This window comes from Acomys minous, assembly GCF_964271855.1.
Source record: "Acomys minous genome assembly, chromosome: 12".
Lineage (NCBI taxonomy): Eukaryota > Metazoa > Chordata > Mammalia > Rodentia > Muridae > Acomys > Acomys minous.
In genome coordinates this window covers 75741398-75766415 of record NC_140493.1, presented here as the reverse complement: position 1 = coordinate 75766415, position 25018 = coordinate 75741398, and the positions used below count along the sequence as shown (strand labels likewise).

The 25018-nt window shown below is 47.9% G+C and overlaps 1 protein-coding gene across 10 annotated transcripts; it reads right to left on the bottom strand.

Annotated features, from left to right (window-relative positions):
* Positions 1 to 996: 996 nt before the first annotated feature.
* On the bottom strand, positions 997 to 24061 carry LIG3 (DNA ligase 3). 10 transcript variants are annotated; one of them, XM_084749886.1, is made up of 20 exons: positions 23930 to 24061; positions 20891 to 21211; positions 17161 to 17304; positions 14499 to 14699; positions 13351 to 13502; positions 12585 to 12751; positions 12377 to 12454; positions 11742 to 11910; positions 10490 to 10645; positions 9021 to 9152; positions 8456 to 8535; positions 7378 to 7465; positions 7034 to 7111; positions 6670 to 6793; positions 5833 to 5975; positions 5463 to 5537; positions 4958 to 5104; positions 3567 to 3774; positions 2640 to 2761; positions 997 to 1675 (listed from the first exon to the last, which is right to left on the bottom strand). In XM_084749886.1, exons 2-20 carry the CDS (start codon positions 21174 to 21176, stop codon positions 1442 to 1444), a joined length of 2784 nt encoding a protein of 927 aa, XP_084606012.1. In that variant the 5' UTR covers positions 21177 to 21211; positions 23930 to 24061; the 3' UTR covers positions 997 to 1441. The 10 variants fall into 10 exon arrangements, with proteins under 10 accessions (XP_084606012.1, XP_084606006.1, XP_084606009.1 ...); XM_084749880.1 differs by having other exon boundaries at positions 20891 to 21445; positions 23934 to 24059; XM_084749883.1 differs by having other exon boundaries at positions 3570 to 3774; positions 14499 to 14696; positions 20891 to 21445; positions 23930 to 24052.
* Between the last annotated feature and the right edge of the window lie 957 nt (positions 24062 to 25018).

The window sequence follows — 25018 nt, the reverse complement described above, 5'->3', positions numbered from 1 at the left end:
ATTAAAGGGACAAGGGGCTGAAACTTCCAGCCATACTTGGTCCTGAGTGGTGCGGAAGAGTTGTCTGTGCCACTCTACTCAGCTGCTTGGTCCAAGAAAGGCAAGTGTTCAAATCACAAAAAGCAGCTTTTGCCTATGGTGTGTTAAAAAGCAGACTGGGTGTGTCTGCTCTGCCTGCCCTCCCAGATTAGTAACCAACCTGCTATTAGGATATTACATGGGTTAGTGGCTCCCATGTGGACAGGTAAGCCTGCTGAGTTGGTTAATGAGAACAAAGCTAATCTTCAAGAGGTGGCACAGCGCAGACATGGAAGCCAGTCCACCACAGTACCTGGACAAGCCCGTGCTCAGAGCCAAGTGTGAACTCTAACATGCAAGGTGGTAAGCCAGGCCTCTTCCTGGCTAACCTGTTCCAAGGGTCTGCACTGCACGTATTACACAAGGCATCTGAGCTTATTGCAGCCACTCAGTGATTCAGACTGTTGAGACTCTGCTTGGATGGTGTGACAGTCACTGGTAACTTGAGACCATTTGAAGTTGTCTTAAAATGAGGGCTTTAGTTCCTCAGTCATGCTAGCCACATTTCAAGGGCCTGACAAACAGGAGAGGCTACTTTCGGACACTCCCACTGTTGCAAAACATGATCCTCTGTGTGTATTTGTGCAGATACCATCTTCCTTTGGCCTTCAAGTACATCTGCCAAAGATGGCACAAGAGCCAGCCTTGGTAAGCAGGGTGTATACATTTTCTTGGCTGTGGACCTGTACTTCTGGGAGCAGTCAGGCTTTGAGGAGGCAAATTCTTTCAAGGAACCTCTGTCTCTGAAGAGGTCACTGGGGCCTGGGAACTATAATCATCAGAGGCCACTTAGTAGTTCTTTCACATGAGGGTTTGGATCAGGCACAATAAGGCGTTGCCATATACAAGAAGTGTTTGAAGATAGTTTAAATACAGCTTTTAAAAGATGCACATGGAAGTGAGGAGCATCAAGGAGAGTAGATTCTGCTCAGCCTTCATTCCTTAGTCACTGAGGAAAACTGCAGGTGGAACAAGTAGGGAAGAGGATGCTTTTGTTTAAATTCTTACTTCAGGCTAGCCTTGAACTTCTGATCCCTGATTTCTTGCTCCTCATGCACTATCATGCCTGGCTTACGATTTCTTAGTCATGAAATTCTAGTTCAATGGCCTAGCTTGAGTAAGGGTCTAGGCTGGTTATCAGCACCTCACACAACTAAGGTTGGCTTCTTTTTAAATAAGATAGAGCTAGCACCCAGATCTGAAAGAGCTAGTTGACTGCTCGTGCTCACAGCAACTAACTCCCGATCCATAAGAGGTGTAAGAGGACACACTGCTTAACAAAGAGGCCCCCACCATCCAGGCTGAGCCACACGTCGTAGAAGAGTGGGGAGGTGAGGACAGCCCAAGGAGAAAGGCCAAAATCCTAGCAGGGAGCTATCAGCCTCCGCTTCCGGATACATGCCCAAATCCACTCGGAGGAGACCAACTGGGCCTCAGAGTTCTTGTCCCTGGTACCCAGCACATGTGTGGCTGAGGCCATGTCAAATTCCTGAACCAGGTCCCCGTTGAATGCCACAAAGTAGCGTTTGAGCTGTTTGAAGTCTGGTGTGGAAGGTGGCAAGTAGAGACGGACCCCAGTGAAGACATCCAACAGCACCTGTAAACAGAGTGGTCCACACAGAGTGAGCCCTGGCCTGGATGCAGATGGAAGGACAGTAGAGATGTCTGGACTCCACAGAATTTAGGACAGATAGTTTGCTGGAGAAAAGACATGCTGCTATGCCATCCTCCAGTCGCTCTGAATGGACCCGCGACTGACAGTTCTCTCTAAGAAGGGAAAAAGTACGGCTCCAACATCTGAGACAGGATATGGAAAGGGACATCTCCAAGAGCCATCCGATGCAAAATAGCCCTGAAAGATCAGTCTGCTCTACACAGCTACCTAGTCAGAGGGCCTGGCTGGCTTGCTCATCAGTGTGGATGAGTTCAAAGGCTTCAGGGAGGGCAGAGAGATGAAAATGGTTGGGCTCAGGCCCTGAGATACCAACTTCCGTACTTATGCTTGGGCAGGCGTGTGATCTCTGTTGACCGTGGCCAGAAGCTACCCAGGTACCACTGACTACCTAGTTCCTGATCTCAGTAGGTACTGAACACATGCTGCCAGACCAGGCACTAACAAAAGGGGAAATAGGTTCTTTAGCTGGGAGCTGTCTGTCATGGCACTCTCCCTCTCCTTGCTGGGTGGACCTGCTCCAGTAGACACACAAACATCCTCCTGCACCCTGCACTCAGAGTGGTCTTCGTTCTTTAATGTCAACTGTAACGACATTGGCAGCTGGGTGGGCCCCTGCAGCCCTCCTGCTAGGCCGGCTCTATCTCCTGCCTGCTGGCACAGCTCTCCTTCCTCTTTGTCGGCTGACTTGCCGCCTCTGCAAGGCAACAAGAGGGCACAGGTTGGAGCAGCAGGACTGCTTCCTTGCCCAGAACAGGAAGGTGAAGGCCCCGGGACCCTTCCCTGAAACCAACAGGGACACCTTTTCAAGTTCACACACACAGGAGCCTGAAACTCCAGGCCCTGAGCCAAACTGGCCTGTCTTGTGCACTACTATTCTTAGCCTCACCTTTGTTGGACAGGGGGTCTCATCAGCAGCTTTCCTCTTTACCCCTACTTTCACTGGAGAAGACTTCATGGCCAGCTTCTCTCCTGGGTTCATCGGAGAAGGCTTTGGAATCAGCTTGTTGCCTGCGGCATAGCAGAGGTCAGGGTAGGAAGTTAGTAAGGTAACTTGCCAAGCACATATAAGACGCTCCGTCTGATCCCTAGCACTGCACAGATACATGCCTATGACACACTAAGGACCTAGAGGCAGGAGGCTCAGAAGTTCAAGGTCACTATGAACTACATAGTGAGTTAAAGGCCAGCCTAGTGTAGAAACCTGGTATAAAATACCCAGTCTCAGGCTGGGTGTGGCGGCGCACACCTTTAATCCCAGCACTCGGGAGGCAGAGGCAGAGGCAGGCGGATCTCTGTGAGTTCGAGGGCTGCCTGTCTACAAAGTGAAGCCACGACAGTCAGGACTACACAGAGAAACCCTGTCTTGAAAAACCAAAACCAAACCAACCAAACAACCCTGTCTTAAAGTCACAAAACCAAAATTACAAAACCAAACCAAGAACAAGGAGGAAGAAGGCCAGGGGGGAATGGCTGACGGCCCTGGAAGTCCAAAGTGGGGTTGGGGGAGGGAGACCAGGTACGTCTGCTATAATGATGAAAGAAAGGGGGGCAAGGCTATCAGCCAGATCCTTCAGCCTCAAGGTGGCTCATTTTCCTAGTCTGAGGGCTCTCACTGGGTACTGCATTATTCAGGTTTGCTGAGCAGCTAGGGGTACCTAGTAGAACAGTCTCTGGCCCATGGCTAGTCGCATGCTAGGAACGTACTGAATGTCTTCGGTGGTGGAAACCCAATCACGGGACCCCAGAGTTGAAATGTATGTCTGCCCTACTGTCTGTCTTACTCACACCCTCCCCATCAATCAGGCCCTCTTACCACCTCTGCTATTGGGGTTATTCAGCTTCTGTTCCGTCTTCTTGGCACTGGCAGGAGACTTACTGGGAGGGCCCTTGGGGGCCTTGCGGGGCACAGAGGACGTAGCAGTGCCCTCATTCTCACCGCTGCTGCCCCCAGTAGTGGAACTCCCTTCATCTCCAGCCACCACAGCGAAGTCGGCCTTCTCTTTGGACAGCTGGTACAGTTCCTAAGAAATGAGGGCAAGTCAGCTGCTGCCAATCCCTGACCTGTGTGTGGGACAAGCGCTGCCTGGCACATGTAGCTAAGAGACAAAGTGGGGCCCTGTAACCTGAGTAACTGGGGTCCAAGTCACCTTCTGTGGCCCCCAAGTTTGTTTATTTTTTCTTCTGGTTTTTCGAGACAGGGTCTCTCTATTATCCTTGGCTGTCCTGGACTAGTTTTATAGACCAGGCTGGCCTCGAACTTATAGAGATCCGCCTGCCTCTGCTTCCTGAGTGCTCCAAGTTTTTTTTTAAATACATTTTTTTTTTTGGCTTAAAAATGTATTTGTTATATATACCGTCTTCTGCCTGCATGTGTGCATGCATGCCATAACACAGCTCATTATAGATGGTTGTGAGCCACCATATGGTTGCTGGCAATTGAACTCAGGACCTTTGGGAAAGCAGCCAGTCCTCTTGACCTGAGTCATCTCTCCAGCCTCCCCCGACATTTCTAAATGTTTGATTGGCTTTAAACTTGACCTTGTCTGAGCCTCTCCAGTGATGAGATTATAGACTCAGATGAACCAGTTTGGTTGGTTTTGTTACTTTTTGAGGTAGGGTCTCACTATGTAGCTTTGCCTAGCCTGGAATTCACCATGTACATCAGGCTGGCCTTGAACTCAAGGGAAATTTTTGTCTTTGCCTCCTGAGTGCTAGAATGTTAAAAGTGTGCAATACTACATTCTGCCTAAATCCCAAAGTGCCAGGTATGATGCACGCCTTTAATCCAAGAGGCAAAGGCAGGCAGATTGCTATGAGTTGAGGCCAGGACAGCCATGGCTATTACACAGAAACCCTGTCTCGAAAAAACAAACAAAAAGTAGGGACTGGAGAGATGGCTCAGTAGTTAAGAGCACTGTCTACTCTTCAAAAGAACTCAGGTTCAATTCCCAGCACCCACATGGCAGCTCACAACTGTCTGTAACTCCAGTTCCAGGGGATCTGACACCCTCACACCAATGCACATAAAATAAAAAAAATAAATAAATTAATTAAAAAACAAACTCTTAACTTTTAACTGCTTTCCTTGCTTTGTCCCTGTGGAATGCAGATACCAAGCCAAAAGATGTGAAAAAGCCAGATGCCCAGCACACCCAGGGCAAGACAGTGGGGTTGAGGACACTTAGAAAGCCAAGGAGCTGGCACCTTGAGTTGGGGGAGGTTAGTGGCAGATTTCCAGTCCTTGTCATCCCGAATCCGGGTGCATCGAGGAAATCGGATGGAGATCCCATCAGCAGTGTGAGCCTCAGATTTGGAGAACTCTGCCCCTGTGATCTCCCACACAGCCGCTTTCTGTCAGGATTAAAACAGGTAGATTATCTCTGGTCAGGAAAGAAGTCTCCAGCAGGCAGAACGTGCCAAACAAGCCAAAGTGCAGAGGCTCTCGCTGGCAGCCAGGAGGTGCCTGTGCCTGTTCTGTCTCCTCTTGAAACCTGTCTGCTAAGGAAGGCCCTCGGACAAGCCGACAGGAGTTTGCTTCCCTTCCAGTCAAGTCGAGTCGTCAGTGCTGGCTGGTTAGCCCTGTGCTTGCCATTTGCTAAATGTCCAAGTCCCATCGTGGGTGGACCTTAGCAAGGCTGGGCTAACTTCTGTGGTCCTGGAGAACTACAAGCTACTTCTGGGGTCGGGGCCACAGAGCATCAGGTGATACCTTTGGGTCTGGGACAATAAAGTCAGGATAGTAGATCTTGTTGATCTTCAGCCAACTGGGTATCTTGCTGGGATCCTGAAGGGGAAAAGACAGTTTTGGGTTGCTGTCATGCTAGAGCAAGGCTTAAACCCAATCTTTGGCAATAAGACTGTGAAATGTGGCTTAGTTAAAACGGCTGCCCCTCTCATCCCAGGTGATCCTCTCCAGGGAGGCTGAAGCCCATCCTCCACAAGGCAGGTCCTCCCTCAGACTGAGAAGCCTAACCCTGCTTCTACAGCTGAGAGGCGAGCTCCTTTCTGAATTAAGAAACAAGACCTACAGACCTCAGTCCTGAATGCATAGCCTGTCTCAGGAGGGATGACTTCCTCACCTTGCTGATCTTCACCATATCTAGCTCCTTCTGCAGGCGGGCAAGTGTGGCATCATCATGGCCACCAGCACATTTGGTGACAGTGCACCACTTCTGGCTGTCAGGGTCATAGCAGCCCATGAGGAAGATGGACATCATGCCGCCTGGGAGGGAAGCATGGGTTGAGCGTGGCTAGAAGAGATGGGCTAGAGCCCCCTCTGCCAGGCCCACTGTAAGCGCCTGGAGTCGAATGGGCCAAGGCCTTAGCACAAATAAAGTAATTACACTCGACTTACTGGGCTCTGGGCACCAGCCTGACATAACCTGACACCACTTCAAGTGTTTGGTCCTCAGACCTCATCCTTCTCCCCAGTCAGGAAACTCCCCAGTTTCTGGAAAGAAAGGGTCAAGCCTCGAAACAACTGGTAGTTGAGCTTTCTTGTGCCAGGACAGCAGAAGGTGTTCTTGACCAACTTCTTTTTATTATTTTTCTTTCTTATTAAAACATGTTTTATTATTTGCTCTTTTGTGAGAGTGTACTTATGTGCAGCCAAACATACTCCAGTATTTATACATGCTACAGTAAGCATGTGGCAGTCAAAGGACAACTTGTGGGCGTCAGTTCTCTCCTTTACCAAGTGGGCACTGGTGATCAGTTTAGGCTGGAAGGCTTGGAAGTAAGTGTGTTCCCCACTGAGCTACCTCAGCTCTTACCCGACTTCTGTACGTAAGCCTGTAGCTTCCCAGATGTCCTGCCTGATGCCACCAGGGCCCCAGCTCCCAAGACCATCATCAAGCTAGTAAGGCCAGTGTGTGTCTTCTGATAGAGTAATACCACAGGGATCAAACGCCACTGACCTTTGCTTCCTTGGCCATAGAAGGCCCCAAGAACCACCAGATCAGCTGTATCAGCCATGGCCCCCTCGTTCAAATAATCTTTCTTAACTTTCAGCCAGTGCCGCTTCCCAGGCTCGTATGTACCCTGAGGGAACACAATATACAGATCACAGAGAATGGCGACTCCAGAAGGATGGGTCCATCGTTTCACCGCTGTGGGCCGGATCTCAGTGTCTAGGCACTACAGGACACACAAAGCCATTTCAGATCTAGGACCAGCCTGCCCAGTTAAGTAGGCAAGACTCCTCCATAGCTTTCACTCTCTCCCTCCTTCAATGCCTTTGTCTTCCCCAGCAGAAAAAGACAAAAGGTGTGGCCATCTTACCTTCACATCCTTCAGCACCAGCCCTTCCAAGCCCTCTCGGATCACTCGGTTTATCATGTCAGCCAGGTCTGAGGCTTTCTAAGGGACAGGAGATGTGCAAGGTCATGTGAGAATAGGTACAGTGTTCACTTCTACACACTAGTGTAAAGCAGCCTAACTTGCAGGGAAGGAGGAGGTCCTAAGGAGCCGCTGTGGCTGCTTCCCTAGGAAGGACTTTCATACCCTGCCGTTCTGGGGGAAGACAGCACCCCATAACGAACACCTAAGGCTTATCCTCTCACACTCCATGGAGGGCTCTGTTTTCAAACCATTAGATCTCTGCCTAGGATAGGAACTTCACTTACTGTGACTTGCTTCATTTCTGAGAACATGATCCGGTTTTGGATTTCAACCATGTTGTCATGAAGAAACTTCCGTCGCTCACATAGAGGCCTAAGGGAAACATCAGAGCTGAGGAAAGAGCCTCCCTCCCACTCCTATAAGGAATTCTGACACAGAACAGTGCCCTGTGAGCAAAACTGATGCTTCAGGAGACAGCCAGGTATGGATCCAAGCTCCTGTATGAACAGCTCTGCTGTCAAGGGTTGCAAGGACTCCATCAACATTGGAGATGACGACTGTAGGCTACAGTTCATAGCCAGGTCATAGCTGTGCTTTCTACTCTACCGAGGCAAGAGACTACCAGTCTCCAGCCCATACCACAGGGTCTGGTCTCACTCAAAGAATGTTACAAGTCTTGTGCCAGTGCCCCTCTGTTAATCCTAAACCCTAGGCTGGCTAGCCTCTGAGTGAACAGGCTGACACAAGTTATGTCCTACACCTTACCTGATCCCAATCTGAGGCTTGCCTGAGCTCTAGGACCCTACCCCAACAATTCTTTCTACTCTCTTTCATAACGATGCATATAGCAGCTATAGAAATGGGATTAGGGAGACATCCTAATACACAAAGGACAAGCATCAGCTGGGCAGGTCCAAGCCTTTGGATATAGCTCACTCTAGACTGCCAATTTCCCCCCAGATGTTTCACCCATGGCTTCCCCTATAAGTTGATAGATACAATACCCAAATGCTAGCCCTACCCCTATCTCTTTACAAACTAAAGCCTCTAAAGGTCCAACCCAAATAAATCCCCAGTGAAAATAGATTCTGGGTTTAAAGATAGTAGCCAGGAGCCAGGCGCAGTGGCACACATCTGTAAGCCCAGTACTCAGAAGGCAGAGGCAGGCAGATCTCTGTGACCTCAAGGCCAGCCTGGTCTACAAAAGGAGTCCAGGAATGCCAAGATTACACACAGAAACCCTGTCTTGGTGATTAAAAAAAAAGATGGTAGCCATATGTAAGGCCCTGGATTTCATCTGCAGTGCTGCAAAAAATGAAAAATACAAACAAAAGAAAACATATCAAAAACTAGATAACTCACCTGTCCATCAAGCTGACATCATTAAAGTAGATACAATCAAAAACAAACAGGCAGACATTAGCATCCTGGAAGGCAGCTTTCTGTAAGGGAAATGAGGAGCAAGCACATTAGGGCTTCTGCAGCCTCAGTGCTCGGCAGGCCCATGGCCACAGAACTCTCCATAGATGGTGATCCCTGCACTTCAGATTTCCAAAACCACCCAAAGGCTTAGTCCCGGGGGGTGGGGTGGGGATGGGGGTGGGGGTGGGGGTTAGTCTTAAGTCATTAAGGGATTGTGGGACTCGCCACTCCCTATCTGTGCTCCTCAGCTCATGATGTATATATTTTGCTCTGCTGTATGTTCTTGCCATGATGTGCTGCATTAATAGTGATGTAAAGCTATGGCCCCTGTAGTCTCTGACCCTAACTCTAGAACCAAAAACCAATTCTAAGTTGGTTCCTAATAGCAACTCCTTTCTGTGGAAGGACAGAAATGGAGCAGAACCTGTCCTACAAGACTCACCTTCCCTCCACCCACTTTTCAGACTGACAGCACATTCTTGCACACAGAACTCTCAGCATGTACCTTGTGCACTCCCAGAGTCCCAAAGGGCAGTGGTTTGCCTGTGTTGTTGTCAATCAGGAGCACTTCAGAATCCAAGATCATGCTTTGACCCCCAGGAAAAGCTTTGGGAATGTAGTCCTTAAAGTGGGCCACCTAGAAGTAGAAAGTAGGCTTGGCAAGGATAACTTGGCAGTTAAGAGCCAAAACCAAACCACAGTGATCAAAGTCCAGGCAAAATAGTTCAGAGACATGACACCCAAGCAACGGGTGAAATGCACAGCGAGGCTGCATCAGTCCCATGAAAGAGGACCAGGCAATCTGTTTTATTACCTCCAGCTGGATCCAGAAAATGGTCAGCCTACTCTGAGTCACTTCCTATGGGATGTACAAAAGGCTTGGAGGGAAAAGGAAGAAACAGGGAGTCTGTCAGGGAGGATGTGGAGGTGACAAATACAGGAGGGAAGAGGAAAGATGGGCAGACGCAGACTAGTGTAGTGTCCATTACAGAAGACTGGTGTTATCAGGCTGAGGAGAAGGATGGGGCAAACAGATGGGTTGCAGGCCAGACAGAAACAAAGCCCTGGGAACAGCAAAGAATGAGAGCAGGATCTCCTCTCAGCAGAGCTCTGAAGCCCCTGATGTCTTCAGAGTAAGAGTCTTCAGAGTGGTCTACATAGGGTCCAGGATAGCCAAGGCTACACAGAGAAACCCTATCTCGAAAAAATAAATAAATAAATAAAAATAACGACTACTGCTCAGCATATAAAACAAGTGGCCCAAGCACCGTGTCTCTACTGGACCATAGAACACATCCTCAATCCACAGAGTCTGAGAAACTGAGTCAGAACTGGGAAAGAAGGAGGCAGTGAAGCTAGGACTTCCATTTACTCACAAGTTATTGGAGCCAGATAATCCCAGCTGCTTCTCTTCCACAGACCCCAAAGGACTGGCCCTGGGAGCTGAGCAGGGCTGAGGAGTGAGGTTTTTAATTCCCATCAGTCCTGGCGAGGGCAGGACGAGGACCCCAGACACCCGACAATGTTGTGCACTTATCAAACTATTAGCTCCACAAAGCCACAACCCTCATCTACTGTGCATCTTCGCTCTGTCCACTAGCTTCAACAGCGCACAGCATACGAGAAATACTTGCTGAGCAAACCAATGAACGAGAGCCCAACAGTTCCTTGGACACGAACCTTAATGTAGCCCAGCAGGAGCACAGGGGGCATGAAACACCAAAGCTCTGCACCGAGCTCACTGTCTGCACTGCACCGTCCCTGGGGGCTTTCCTGCCCGACCTAGCCAAGCCTGGCTCTCTGGCTATCCCAGCTAGGCTTCTATTACTACAAGAACCAGGAGTGAATTCCTTCCATTCATTTCCAGAAAAAACCAAATTCCCTTCTGAGAAGCACAGCTGGAAAGGTCCTGCAATTCTGGCCCAGTGATCCTCAGAGGCAGGGAGAAGAAAGTCCTGGCTGACAGGCTATTACCTTGTGAGGCAGGACAGGCTTGAGACTGCGGCTGAAGTAGCTGAAGTGGTCCCCCTTCTTATGCACCTGGACTCGCTCACCGTCATACTTGATCTCAGAGAACATGCCGTTGGGACACTTCTTCATTGCATACTCGATGGACTTGCATGCCTCAGCCTTGGGATAGAAAAAGCAAAGCCTGGAGCCTGGGGCTGGGGTCATCAGGACAGAACTAGGTTCTGGAACTGACTCAGGATAGACTGCTGAGGGGTCATGGTATTGCAAAGGCCTGGGCAAAGCTGTATTCCGATTATAAGATCATCAGTTGATATCCTGGGGTCCACAGCACGATTGTCTCAAATAAAAAATAACTCATCACCAGAGTTAGCTTTGCATTCTGAATAAGTAAAATTTTTCTGAACTAAGATTTATTTTGTCAGTAATTTAGAATCTTACAAGGAAGCTGGTTTATTAAACATACTTGTTATCATGGTGTGATGTTGGAGGTTAGACTGAAGAGGACCAGTGACAGTGAGGCTGGCAGGGTGACTAATCAGAGACTGCCAGGACACCCAGACACAGACACTCATTCACAAATTAGCACCAGTCAGACCCAAACAATAACTACCATTTTGAGGATTGTCAAGCCACAAAACACAATGTCCTTTCATCTTTGATATGACTAATCCCTTCCATGACCAGTGCTGAACGAGAGATCTGAAGATCAGGGAGCTTTGCTTACTATGACAGGCAGCCAGTAGGCAGGCAGACTCAGATGTGTATCTAAGCCCTCATCCCAAGCCTGTGGATGCTAAAGCACTAAGTGTGTAACCCCCACACCTCCTCAGACAAGGCTGAGGAAGCAGGAAGGGACAGCCCCTCCTCACTAAAGGTGCAGAAATCTAAGCTACCTGTTGGAGTGAGGCTTTATCCCTAGAGCTTCTCCTTGTCACAGGAGCCTGGCTCTCTTGCCAGCTCTGTTGCTATCCTGCAGGAGGTCACAGCCAAGTGTGATGCTAACTGCTTGGTCTCACATGCCACTCCCACAGGAATGATTCCAGGGCTTGCTCGACAGTGCTGGAGGCTAGGCTCAGGTTTACTAGACGGCCTGCCTTCTTCCGAACCTTTACCTCCTGGCCTAGACTGCTCTGCTCTGCTCTCCCTTCCCCACACTTTTCTAGGCAACCTACATAGAGCCCTTGCCTTTCATCCCCTTTCAGATGCCAGCAACTTAAGAAGACACAGATGACAGGGACAAGGCAGGGTTCCTCACCAGCATGGGCTGCACAGGTGTCATCAGTGAGGCCTGGACACTCAGAGTCCGTCTCCGGCCTGGGTCCTTCTCCACCTCCTGCTCATTGAGAAGGACCCGCTCCACCACATCCTGCAGGTTGCGTGACGCTTTGAAGGCTTCATAAGCATTGGGGTCAAGGGCATCTAACCTGCCAAGGGGACAGGAGCAGGGAAACAAACCTCTACATCTGACATCATGGCTCAGGGTAGCAGTCTGTCAGACAGGAGAGGTGCTGGGGAGGTAGCCTTGTTGCATCCTATAACTTGAAGTCACATGGGATCAAAGACAGTTATAAATGTGCCAACACAAAATGGTCACATTTATTTTAAAACCCCTGAGATTTTTTCTTTGAATTTCAGGGTTTTGAAACCCTGTCCTTACTTGGTGCAGCCTTGACAGAGGGTGAGACTGGAATGGGCAAGAAGCCTATTCCAGACTTTCAGTTGTAGCAGCTTTGTGTTAAAGACAATTATCTCCACTTTACAAGTGTGGGGTGTGTTAGGGTCCCAGAGGAAATAACAATGGGGTCACATCTGTAGCAGGCTCCCAAGTCTTGAGAGCAGCAGGGAACAGGCAGCTGCCGCTCAGGCTGTCAGAACAGCTATGGTACTTACACATGTTTTGCACCTGAGTTCATCTTCAGATCATGTTTGATCAGGCGGATGATGCACTTGAGGTCATTGGCTGTACACCTAGAGACGAGGCACAGTCAACTTGATCTCTGAAGAACTGATCCCCCAGACCTTCCTTCCCAGAGAAGTCCACTTTCCTACCCCATCCCCAGTGACTCTGGTTGGAACAGGGCAGTGTCCCCCACCCCACCTGGAAGCAATGTCCTGCAGGGCCTGCTGCTGCTCATCCTCTTTGGTGAGCTTGGAGAGGTGCAGGAGGAAGGCGTCCACTTCCTGGATGGTGAGGAGGCTCTTGGCAGCTGGGGGAAAAGACTTGCTCTGCTCAAAGAAGACTCTGATCGTCTCTGACACGTCACCCTGTCTCCAAAAACCAAAATGCCACTGCTGCAACCCCAGGGGGCTTGGGACTAGATAATTAAGAGTTCAGACAGGGACTCTCTCCCAGGCAGTTCCTAGAAGGGGCCCACCCATCTATCCACATAAGGTCACCCACTCGCTTTAGCTGAGCAGACACACAGCACTGATCCAAGACTGAGCCAGTCGACCTGTTTAAGGACACTGACATGGTCCTTCCACGATAGAAGTTTAGATAAAAAACTTTACATGGCACCAAGGCTGGAGTCATGAACAAGCCAAAGGTGACTGGAAAGTCCAAAGAAAGAGGGGGAAAGCAAGCAAGCAAATAAAGCCCAGAACAGGAGAGACAAAAGGAAGTCTCAAGCCCCGACTTTTCAGATAAGGCCTTCTGTGGCCTGGCAGTGGTATGTTCAGTCACTAAACTCATGAAAGAACAGCTGTATCCTCACATGCAGCTTCCCCGGCCTAACAAAGTCTTGTTCACCAAGCTTCTGTTTCCAGCACCAGTATGTGCTCAGCTATATTTAAAACTGGCTGTGGGAAGGCTTATCCTGGCAGAGTGCCACCTGGGGTGCAGCCTCCCTCCACCTGCTTCTGACCTGTTCTAGGTCCCGGGCCATATCATCTGGGTTGCAGTTAAAAATGCGGCTGAAAAGTTTCACAATCTGCTTATCGTTCAAGTTGTAGACACTCTTAATGACGCCGGGCAGCAGTAGCTTCACTGTTAGGTACACATCACCGCGGAAGCCATCTGAAAACAAAAGAAAGGAACTCCCCTTCAGAAATGGAGCTGCCAGCTATGGTGGTGTATGCCTTTAATCCCAGCACTCAGGAAGATAGAAACCTGCAGATCTCTGTGAGTTCAAGGCCAGCTTGGCCTACACAGTAAGTTCTTCCACAGCCAAGGATACACTGTAAGTCCCTATCTAAACTAAAAACAAAACAACAACAACAAAACCAAAAAGCAGAGTCTGCTTCCCACAGTTCCTGGCAAGCAGCAGTAGTCAGTGGCTGTGGTTTGTGTCTACCTAGCCTTTTTTCCACCATCCTCCACTGGGCAAAGCCCTGACTTTCACTTTGTCATTCGAGATCTAGGAAAGAAACAGAACCAGGTGATTCTAGTCTACAGTGGGCATGTGGCTCACCTAATCACCTATGTTGAATGGCTCATTTCTCTATTAGTCAATTGGGTAGATTCTTCTGCCTCCTAGGGACAGAATAAGGGCAGAGGAAGAGAATGGCCAAGCACCCTGAGCAGAATCAGCAATATAACAGGTAGGGTTATATTTGCAACTATGGGATCCCATGGCTTGGGGGCTGGAGAGATGGCTCAGTGGTTAAGAGCACTATCTGCTCTTCTAGAGGTCTTGAGTTCAATTCCCAGCAACCACATAGTGGGTCACAACCGTCTCTAATGTGATTTGATGCCCTCTTCTGGCATGCAGGTGTACATGCAGAATTTTTGTTTTTTTGTTTTTTGTTTTATTTTGTTTTTTCGAGACAGGGTTTCTCTGTGTATCCTTGGCTGTCCTAGACTCGCTTTGTAGACCAGGCTGGCCTCAAACTCACAGTGATCTGCCTGCCTCTGCCTCCCAAGTGCTGGGATTAAAGGCGTACACTACCACTGCCCAGCTATAAATAAATCTTTAAAAAGGAAAGAAAGAAAGAAAGAAAGAAATGAAAGAAAGCTGGCCATGGCTCTGTACTTTTCAGAGGAGAAGCAGCCTCAGGATGGGCACAGCCCTACCTCCTGTGGAGCCTTTCTGCAAGAAGTCCTGGATGATCTGGGTCTTTGTGTTGTAGCTAGGATTTTCAGCCACCATGGCGCATAGCTTCCGGAACTCTCGTAGTAGACAATCTTTGTGCTTGGGGTCACATTTACTTGCAGACAGACTTGTCCTAGGGGCAGGGCTTGAGGGGGATTGCTCAGAGTTGTTGGGCTTGGCTGCTGGAGAGAGAAACATCACAGATAATTCATTTCCTTTTTGAAAAGCACAAAAAGGAAGGAAGAACATTAACACTTTATTGGGGCTTCATATATAGTTTTATTTAATCCCCCAAAAGTCACTGGAAGTAGAATTGGATACACATCGCAGGTGCAGATATGGAGGTCGAGTAATTGGCCCAAATGCTACTGCTTTAAGACTGGCCCAAGAAGTACCAGTTTGTGTGAACATTTCACACTGGGGCAAGGGCTGCTTTCATGCCACAAACCATCAGGCGGATCTCATAGCAGTTGTCATTCTGACTCCAGAAAGGTGAGGGTGAGAAGGGGACAAGAAACCAAAGGACCTGCACATCTGAAATTATTGCCATCATGGCTTGTCAGAGCTGTTGCAAACATGATGAATTATAGAGTTCACTGTCCAAGATCTTACTGATGAGACCAAGACCTGAGAACAGAAAGCTTTCAAGACCACCTACCTCCTTGGTAGAAGAGCCCAAGACAGGGATGCCAACAAGAAAGTCAGAACCCATCAGGCACTACAGTTCGTCTTTCCTTATTGCCAAAATAAATGGCAGTTTTATTTTAAGAGCAAGAATCCTCAGTGATTCTCTCTCACCTCTTTGTGACCATTTACAAGGCCTTGGCAGAGTTGTTATGGCAAGGAGCTGCTGACCAAGGCTTCTTGTTTGGGTTTTCTAAGTTGTAAACCTGTCATCCTGTCTGACCTGGAGTCCAATCTGAGGCAGGAATCTTTCCAAAGCACTGGGGTTCAGCCAGGTTCTAGGAGAGCACCCTGTTCCTCTCAGTTCTTCTAAACTCCATGCACAAGCCCAGGGCCCTTCCAGGATCATGCTCATTCTTGTCACCTGCACTCTTCTACATCCCTGTCATTGGCTTACTAAAGCAACAATCAAACCAGTTTTCAAATAATCAGAACTGCTAGAGATGGCAGCACATGCCTCTACTTCTAGCACCTAGGACACAGAGGCAGGAGGATTGTAATTTCAGAATAGGCTGGACAAGAAGATCCTCTTTCTCTTATATTTTTGGGTTGGGAGACTAGCCTTTAATGAGTGAGCCAGCTCTCCAACCCAAGACTCTCTCTTAAAACAAACTCTGGGGACTGGAGATGACTTAGAGGTTGGGAACACTGCCTGCTCTTCCAAAGGTCCTGAGTTCGGTTCCCAGCCACCACATGGTGGCTCACAATCATCTATGGTGAGATCTGGTGCCCTCTTCTGGCATGTAGGCATATATGAAGGTGAAATACTGTATACTTAAATAAATATAAACAAACAAACAAACAAAAAACCCTGTGTGCATGCATGTGCAATAAAACTCCTACAGAACCAGGCATCATTTCTGTAACGTTATCTCTACAGTCCTCTGACAGGAATAATGTCTTGATTCACAGACAAAGCCACACATGCCCAAAGAGGTGAGGACTTGCTCAAAGCACCAAGCTGTCAACCATGGACCAAACCTTGATTCTTTTGACTTTACATCTAGGCTTCTTTGAATTCCTAGATTACTTAAGTCCAAAAGGGTTTAATTTTTTTTTTTTTAAATTCAACTGAGACAGTCATAAGAATTGTTTATCTCAAGGGTACAGGGTAAATAATACACTACTCGGACAAGCAATGCAATACTAGCTCCGTTGTGAACCTGACCTTCAGTCCACTCATAGAATAAGCATAATGATCTAACAGAAAGGCACTCCGGGGGTTAGGTGAAGAACAAAGCCCCTAAGCCAATGCTTTCTCTCACCTACAGCCAATAACTGGCCTTCTCAATCCCCATCTGCAGTATAGGTTCTAACAACGCTTTACTGACTCCATGTCCACAAGCAGTAGTTTGTTACACAACACAAACAACTTACATGTGTGTATGCTTGACTAAAAATCATTATTTAACTTGCCAAGACAAACAAGAGATAGGAGACGGAACCTGAATCCTGAGCCTGTTAACTCCCAAGTCTTCCTGCTTTATAACTGGGCTCCACTGCCTCCCAACAAAACAAAACACAACACCCTTCATTCAGATCTGGCCACTCATGCACCTCAACTCTAGGAATATATGGGCACAGAGTACCAAGAGAAATCAAAGGAAAATGTTCTATGCATGACCTGTCCTCAGTTCAGGCAAGTTTGGGGAGACATTTTCTCAGAAGTCTATCATTAAAGAAAAGCAAGAAGAACAGGTTAGAAAAATCTTTTTGACCTACGTAATAATTTAAAATGGAAGAAGTCCTGATAAAAGCAACATGTTCCTGCTGTAACAGAGACTAAAGCACACAAAGAAATGCTATCCTTGTGGAGCATTAGAGTCAGCCATGGCCAGACTGCCCAGACAGAAGCCAGGACTGACACTTGGTAATACAGTATCTCCACTTAGCCAGAGACCTAAAGAAGACCCAAAAAAAGGAGGGCCTTAGCAGGAAACACAGCCTTAACCATCTTACCTGAAAAGCCAGAAAATTTCCGTGGATTGGTACTGGTAACAAATGAGGCCCCTTTCATTGGGGATGTCACCTGGCCAGTGGTCGTCAGCTTAGCCTGGACAGCAGCCTTCTTCTTCGGTGTGCCAGCTGCCTTGGAGGACAGGTCTACAGGACCCACAAGGAACAAAAATACCCTTCAGAGAAAGAGTGCTGAGAAAGCTTCTGCAGAGTTTATCAACAATTCTCAGACCCTTTTTTGCTAACTTTCTATTACACTACAACCCTAGGCTAGTTGCTCTTTTTGAGTGGAGGAAGGACTTAAAAGGATATTGAGCAGAAAGGGAGAAAAAAGGTATTTTGGGGGGCCATTTACCTCTATTAGTAACTTGAATTTTCACCAAAATTCCTTACCACTTATCCAATATATAAGAACTTCTGATCTCTGTGTGTGAGTGGTACCAGTGTGTGTATAAGTCCCTCTGCTCTGTATCATGAGTCTCAGCCTGGGATGACCAAAGAGCAGAAGGCATATTTCCTGGGAAGATCTGACCAAGCTCCACCTACCTCTCCTGTTCTCTGTCCATCTCCCCAGATAGTAAAGAGGGATCTGGGTATATAATGGTCCCTACCCTGGCACCCTGAATCATGATGCAACTTCTAATAAAAATTCACTGGAAAAGTTAAAAAACAATAACAAAAAAAATTCCAAAAGTACAGATTTGGGGGAAATCAATAATCTTTTTTTTTTTTTTTTTTTTTTGAGACAGGTTTTCTCTGTGTTATCTTGGCTGTCCTGAACTCGTTTTGTAGACCAGGCTGGCCTTGAACTCACAGTGATCTGCCTGTCTCTGCCTCCCAAGTGCTGGGATTAAATGCGTGCACTACCATGCCCAGCCAATAACCATTTTTTTATCTTTAAAGATTTTTATTTTATGTACATGGATGTCTGCATATATGTCTGTGTATATGTGTGTGTCTAGTACCTAGGGAGGCCAGAAAAGGGCACTGGATCCCTTGGGACTGGAGTTATAGATGGCTGTGAGCTGCCATGGGGGTGCTGAGAATTGAACCCAGGTCCTCTGGAAAAGCCACCTTTGCTTTTAACTGCTGAGCCAAGTGATCACATTTTGATAGATGAAACTTGGACCTAGCTCTGTAGAATAGCACCAATACACAGAAACAACGAAGTAAAAACGAATAAACAACGAAGTAAAAATGAATAACCAGAGCATGTCTATTTGGCCCAGGTATGTAAACTGATTGCACTTCTGAGTGAGATACAAGTCAGCAACAGATGCTGAGAAGAACAGAGGCTCATCTTCAGAGCCACAGCCTTTAGATCTATTACTTTATAGCCTCTGAGAGTCCTCAAATATGCATATAAAACTGAGTAAGTATGTATGTGTGGATACATGTATGTGATTGTGCATGTGTATATACATGCACACCTTTCTAGTTGTCTGTTGCAAGGTCCTGGAAGCAAAGATACCCTATCATGATGAGACAAACAGCATCCCTATTTTAGTTTCAAAAAATTATTTTCTGGGGCTGGAGAGATGGCTCAGCAGTTAAGAGCACTGACTGTTCTTCCAAAGGACCCAGGTTCAATTCCCAGCACCCACATGGCAGCTCACAACTGCCTATAACTCCAAGATCTGACACCCTCACACAGACATACATGCAGGCAAAACACCAATGCACATACAATAAAAATAAATAAATAATTTTTTAAAAAAACTATTTTCCATGAATGGGAATCAAGACTCCTCAGAAGGAGTGGCTGCCTTTAAGGCTAGGGAGGACACACCGAAGGTAAAGAGCATCCTCTTGCGCCTAATGCATAAGTACTCATAAGATTTTTTTGAGACAGGGATTTGCTAGCCTTGAACTCACTCTGTAGCCCAAACAGGCCTTAAACTCACTCCTGAGTACCTAAGACTGCAGACTTGTGCCACCTCAACTAGCAAAAATTCTCAAGGAAAATGATGTGCCTGGTGTGGTTGGCAGATACATGCAATTTCTGGACTTGAGGCTAATGCAGAAAAGACTGATATAAGGTCAGCTAGGGCTACCCAGCAAGGTTGCCCCTGAGAGAGTTGGGGGGTGGGGAGGAGAGAACAAAGAAACTATGGTATATAAATGAAACAAATGGCCGGGTAGTGGTGGCTATGCCTTTAATCCCAGTACTTGGGAGGCAGAGGTAGGTGGATTGCTGTGAGTTTGAGGCCAGCCTGATCTACAAAGCAAGTCCAGAACAAGCTACACAGAGAAACCCTGTCTTGAAAAACAAACAAAACAAAACAAAATTGAATACATGAAACAAACAGGATATAGAAGCTAGCCTAAAGGGACTGGTAGCTGGCTAAATATGGGATGAATAAGTGCCAAACTGAATACAATAATGAACTGTAAGTCTCTGGGGAAAAGTAATAATCTAAAAATTCATAAAGATAACAAGTTGAGGGGGCTGGAGAGATGGCTGAGAGGTTAAGAGCACTGTCTGCTCTTTCAAAGGACCGGAGTTCAATTCCCAGCAACCACATGGTAGCTCATAACCATCTGTACTGAGATCTAGTGCCCTCTTCTGGTCTGCAGGCATACATGCAGGCAGAGCATTGTATACATAATAAATAAATGTTAAAAAACAAAACAAAACAAAACAAAACCAAGTTGAGCCTGGCAGTGGTGGCACACGCCTTTAATCCCAGCAGTCAGGAGGCAGAGGCAGATGGATTGCTGTGAGTTCGAGGGCAGCCTGGTCTATAAGCGAGTCCAGGATAGTCAAGACTACATAGAGAAACAATGTCTCGAAAAATCAAAAACAAAACAAAACAAAACAAAAAAAAGATAACAAGTTGACAGCTAAAAGGGTGGTGGTAGTGGATATTCTTTAAAAAATATCAATATCCAAAAGATGGTGGAGTACCAGCCTTGGTGGTACAAGCTTATAATCTTAGTCTTGAGGAAACAAGACAAGACGACTGTTTCAAGTTTGAGGCCAGCCCAAGCTACATGACATGGCAAGAACAAATCTCCTAACAAACAAACCCTCTGGAAATGCTGCAGAGCAAAGGAGGCCAAAGAGGCATGACAATTAAATGCAATGCCTAGTGTGACCCTAGACCTGAACCCTGCAATGGAGGAAAAGGTACCACTACATTATAACATTCAGTCAACGGACAAAACAGTGAACAGTAGCTGGACAGTGGTGGCACACACCTTTAATCCCAGCAAGCAGGAGGCAGAGGCAGGCTGATCTCAAGGCCAGCCTGAGTTCAAGGCCAGCCTGGTCTACAAAGCGAGTCTAGGACAGCCAGGACTACAAGAGAAACACTGTACCAAAAATCAAAGAACCCCCACCTCAAAAAAACCCAAAACCCCCAAAAAGCCCAGTTTGCTGAGGTTGACAGTTAAACCACACTCACATACGAGAAGATCCTGGACTTAATATCCACACTGGAGCACCTCCAGGGCCTGATGATACAACTTTCTCTGAATGGCTCAATAAAAACCAAGCCTGACGTGAAGACAGAATGAGCACGTCACAGAAATGATGACTAACTGTTATCAAGAGGGGCATCTGTGGAAGGAGAGCATCAGTGTTCTTGGTATTTTTATTCTTATAGCTACACTGTGAATTTGAAATTATGTTGAAGCAAGACACACAAAGAAATCAATCTCCTAGACTCTGGTCTCCTGGCGCCCTGTCCTATCAGCACCAGCACACTGAGAAAGCAAGCTCTCCCCGCACCTGCAATGTGCTGGCTTATCTGTTCCTTTTCATTATCTTCCAGCTCTTCCCAGCCTTCCAGCTCCGTGAGGTCTTCGATTTTTTTTGTGGTGGCCCGTGCCCGCTCCAGTTTCTCAAACATGCACTTGATGTGGTACCACTCTTTCATGTCGCCCCCAGACTCTGAGAAGGGATTGGGTACCACCTTGCCAATGCGGCATACGCCCTTTACAATCTTCTCCTTGCATTTCTTGCAGCCAGCTGTGCCCCGCTTGGCATAGTCCACACAGAATCGCTGCTCCGCCATCTCACAGGGACCAGTACAGAGTCCCACATGCGACCCTGGGAAGAAAACAAGGTGGGTGGCACGTGGTCTTGGACGACCTCCTTGGAAAGACACTACAGGCTTTCTTCTCTGGAGGAGACAGCACCCATGAAGGAGATCTGTTTCTGACCACTGGCCGAACTGTCTTACGGCAGGCCAGTGAGTCTGTTCTGGGAACAGGCACAGTTCTTTTCTGCCAAGGGCACCAAGGTATCTTGGGAAGAGGATCTTGAGAGCCAGAGTCATATAAGCTGCATGAAAGGGTGGGAAACAGACAGACAGACAGACATGAAGAAGCCAGGCTTCCAATTTCTCAATGCCCAGAATCTCATTCAGAGCACATGCTTAAGCAAGTGCTTGCCAATACATTAAAGACTTACCATCTAGAGTTCCAATACAGGAAAAACCAGTTTCCAAAGGGGCATCAACAACATGAGACGCTCATAATGGATGGTGACCTTAAACAATACCAAGTGCCCAAAGCTTTGTCTTAATAACCAAGAAAAATTACAACATGTTTATGAAGTTTCCCTATGAAGTGTAACACATGAGCCACTACTTGGATTTCTGAAGAAGCCCTGCTTTGAGAGGCAACTAATCAGAACCAATAATCAGATTGACTCACTGAGTTCAAAATACCACGTAGCCATCTATCAGCTGTGTGGCCTGGGTAATTACTTCACCTTTCCCACTTCATCACAGTAGTACCTAATTCAAGTAGTAGTTCTTCTCAGTCATGCCCTTAGGAACAGAGTAAGCAATTCTCTTGTTTAATTTGGCAACCTGAATCAGGGGAAGTTAAAATAGCTGGACTGTACGAATCAAAGGACGAGCCAGACACAGTGGTGCCTGCCCGTAATCCCAGCAGCCAGGGAGGCAGAGGCAGGTGGATCTCTGAGTTTGAGGCCAGCCTGGTCTACAGAGTGAGCTCCAGGCCAACCAGACTACACAGAAAAACCCTATCTCAAAAGAACCAAAAGATTAAAAAAAAAAAAAAAAGGGAGGGGGGAGATAAACCAATTCAAATGGAAAGTGACTATACCTACCCTTCTTCTTTTTTTTTTTTTTTTTAATTTAATTTTTTGAGACAGGGTTTCTCTGTGTAACCTCGGCTGTCCTGGACTCACTGGAAACCATTTTGAGTCGGCACACTGCTAAGAAGTAAAACAGATACTGTGTCAGAATAGAAAGCTGGGGTTTGTTTTGTTTGTTTGTTTGTTTGTTTGTTTTCCCAACAGGGTCTCTCTGTGTAGCCTTGGCTGTCCTGGACTCGTTTTGTAGATCAGGCTGGCCTCGAACTCACATCAATCCACCTGCCTCTGCCTCCCGGAGTGCTAGGATTAGAGACGTGTGCCACCACCGCCCAAAACTTGTTCCACTCACTGCAACACAGAGCAGAGCACAGCGAGTGCACTGAATAAGGGATTGGAGGCCAAGCTTACCCATCTTGGGGTGGGGGGCAGAAAGGTGGGGGGGGGCATTTACCAGGTGACTTGGTTTCCTCTAACAAGGCCTACCCTAGAGTGCCGAGGCTCCTAACCTTTAGTTCTCCAGTGCTGAGATTATAGGTGTGAGCTACCAAGTCTGATTTCAGTTTATAATTACTTCTTTCTTTCTTTCTTTCTTTTTTTAAAGACAGACTATTTCTATGTAGGCCTGGAAGTCACTATGTAGAGCAGGCTGGTGTTCTGAGTACGGGGATTAAAGGCGTGTACCACCACACCCGGCCCAATTTTATTTTATTTATTTATTTTTTAATTGTCTTTTCGAGACAGGGTTTCTCTGTGTAGCCTTAGTGGTCCTGGACTCGCTTTGTAGACCAGGCTAGCCTCGAACTCACAGTGATCCACCCGCCTCTGCCTTCCGAGTGCTGGGATTATAGGCATGTGCCACCACCGCCCAGCTTTATTTTTAAACTAAGGGTTAGTTATTGTGGCTCTTGCCTATAATCCCATCACTCAGAAGGCAAAGATAGGATTGCTGATGCTAGTCTGGTTTACTTCGTAAATTTCAGTCTAGCGAGGGCTATATAGCAAGTACATCTCAAAAGGAAAAAAAAAACAAACAAAACAACAAAAACCCAAAGGATTAAAACTATTTCATGGGGTGGTTAGGAAAATTACAACGAATTCGAAGGCAGGCTGGTGGTGGAGTTCTGAACTCCCGGAGAATGTATAACCGAACTTGTCTATTTGACAATGTACGACTTGGGGGAGGGGAGGTCCGTAACTGGGAGACTCACAGTGGGTCACACAAGCCTCTAACAGTTAAGAAATCAGAAAGGCGTATGAAGACACTGGCTGGGCTAGGGAGGAGCTAGGGGCGAGAAGTTCAACTTTCCTCGGATTAGGATGGGTGGAGTGCAGCCCCCAGCCCGGGATAGGACAATTAACCGCAGGGCCTGACTGGCGCGGGGAGGCTCCTGCAGCACACAGGCACTGCCGGAGCCCGAGGCCGCGGCCGCACAGCAAGGCGGCGGGAAAGGACCGACAGCAGCCCGGCCCCGATCCCTGGGGATGCCCACTCCGGCGCTGGCGGCATCCTGTCCTCTCCGGTGCCCGCCTGGGGTCCTGGGGGCCTCGGGCCTCCCGTGGGGCCGCCACGTCACGGAGGGTGTGCCCCCAGGCTGAGCGGCGGGCGGGGGAGGAGCCACGGCCACTCCAGCCACGCCGCGCTCGGCCGGGGCCCCGGCCCTCCCCACACAGCGCCCCGCGCCCCGCCGCCCTGTCCCTCACCTGCCTTGCCCACTGCCCGGGCTCCAACGCTTCCCCACCGGCCGCCGGACCAGGAGCCCACAAGGCCGCGCGCCGACCTCGCTCGATGACTAGACCGCCTGTCTCTTTAAATACGGGTCCTTGAAACCGGAGGCAGTGCGCAGGCGCAGTAACCGATCTGGAACCTGAGCCTTAGGACCCCGCCCCCTCCAGCCGCCACGTGTGTCGCCGTTCAGGCCTGGAGGGTTTGAACTGGTGAGAAGTTGTGGGGTTCAAGTGGCGGCTCGGGGCACTGCTGAACTAACTAGAATTTCTGAGATTATTAGGTATTGAAGATAGTAATTTAAAAAGTATTGCAGTGAGCCCAGGGAAGAAAAGATCGAGTCGTTCTACCTGTGTTTTCTATTCCTGACCACATGGGTTTTGCTGAATTAAAAAAGAGGCTACTTTATTTAATTAAAAAGGTTATTCGGAGATGTGAAGGAGCGACGGGGACAGTGGCCCCGATTATATCATTTAGTGTGCTACTATTTCTAAACCTCAACCCGATTTTGTGAGTTTGAGGTAGCTGTTTTTACAAAAAGAAAAGTATCCAGGCTGGGAGGCACGGGCACGTGACCTTGTTTAGTCTGAGGAGGGCAAACAGTTGAGCTTTGGTAAGTAAACAAAGAGCAAAGTTCTATTTGTGTGGTAGAATTCAGCCTTTATTCCATAGGGAGAGAACGCTATGAAGGGTCCTGGCAATAGTTAACTATAGCTGAAACTCTGGTCAGGGCAGAGACTTAGGCCAGTGAACCCACTAAAAGGCTGTTCTCTGTATCAAAGTGGCCTTGGGCTGGACAGGAAGGTGCATGTTTGAAAAGATGCTCAGCCCGGCGTGGTGGCTGCATGCTTTTAATTCTAGCACTCGGGAGGCAGAGGCAGGCGGATCTCTGTGAGTTCAAGGCCAGCCTGGTCTACACAGACAAACCCTGTCTCGAAGCACCACCACCCCTCCCCCCGGGGGAAAAAAGAAGATGCTCAGTTAATCTGCTGATAAAGATAAGAGGGAGCTTTCCTTCCACTCCTAACAGGCTGCCTTCTGCGCTCATTCTCCAGTTCTGTAAATGA

Bases quoted from the DNA above. Each gene is read 5' to 3' on its own strand.
- LIG3 (XM_084749880.1), bottom strand. From the start codon at position 21,440: ATGACTCTGGCTCTCAAGATCCTCTTCCCAAGATACCTTGGTGCCCTT. The intron at 12,455-12,584 runs GTGGGGTGGGGG...CCTCGTCTCTAG, and splicing joins CTGCAGGACATTGCTTCCAG to GTGTACAGCCAATGACCTCA. The intron at 2,762-3,566 runs GTAAGAGGGCCT...GCTATGCCGCAG, and splicing joins TAACCCCAATAGCAGAGGTG to GCAACAAGCTGATTCCAAAG.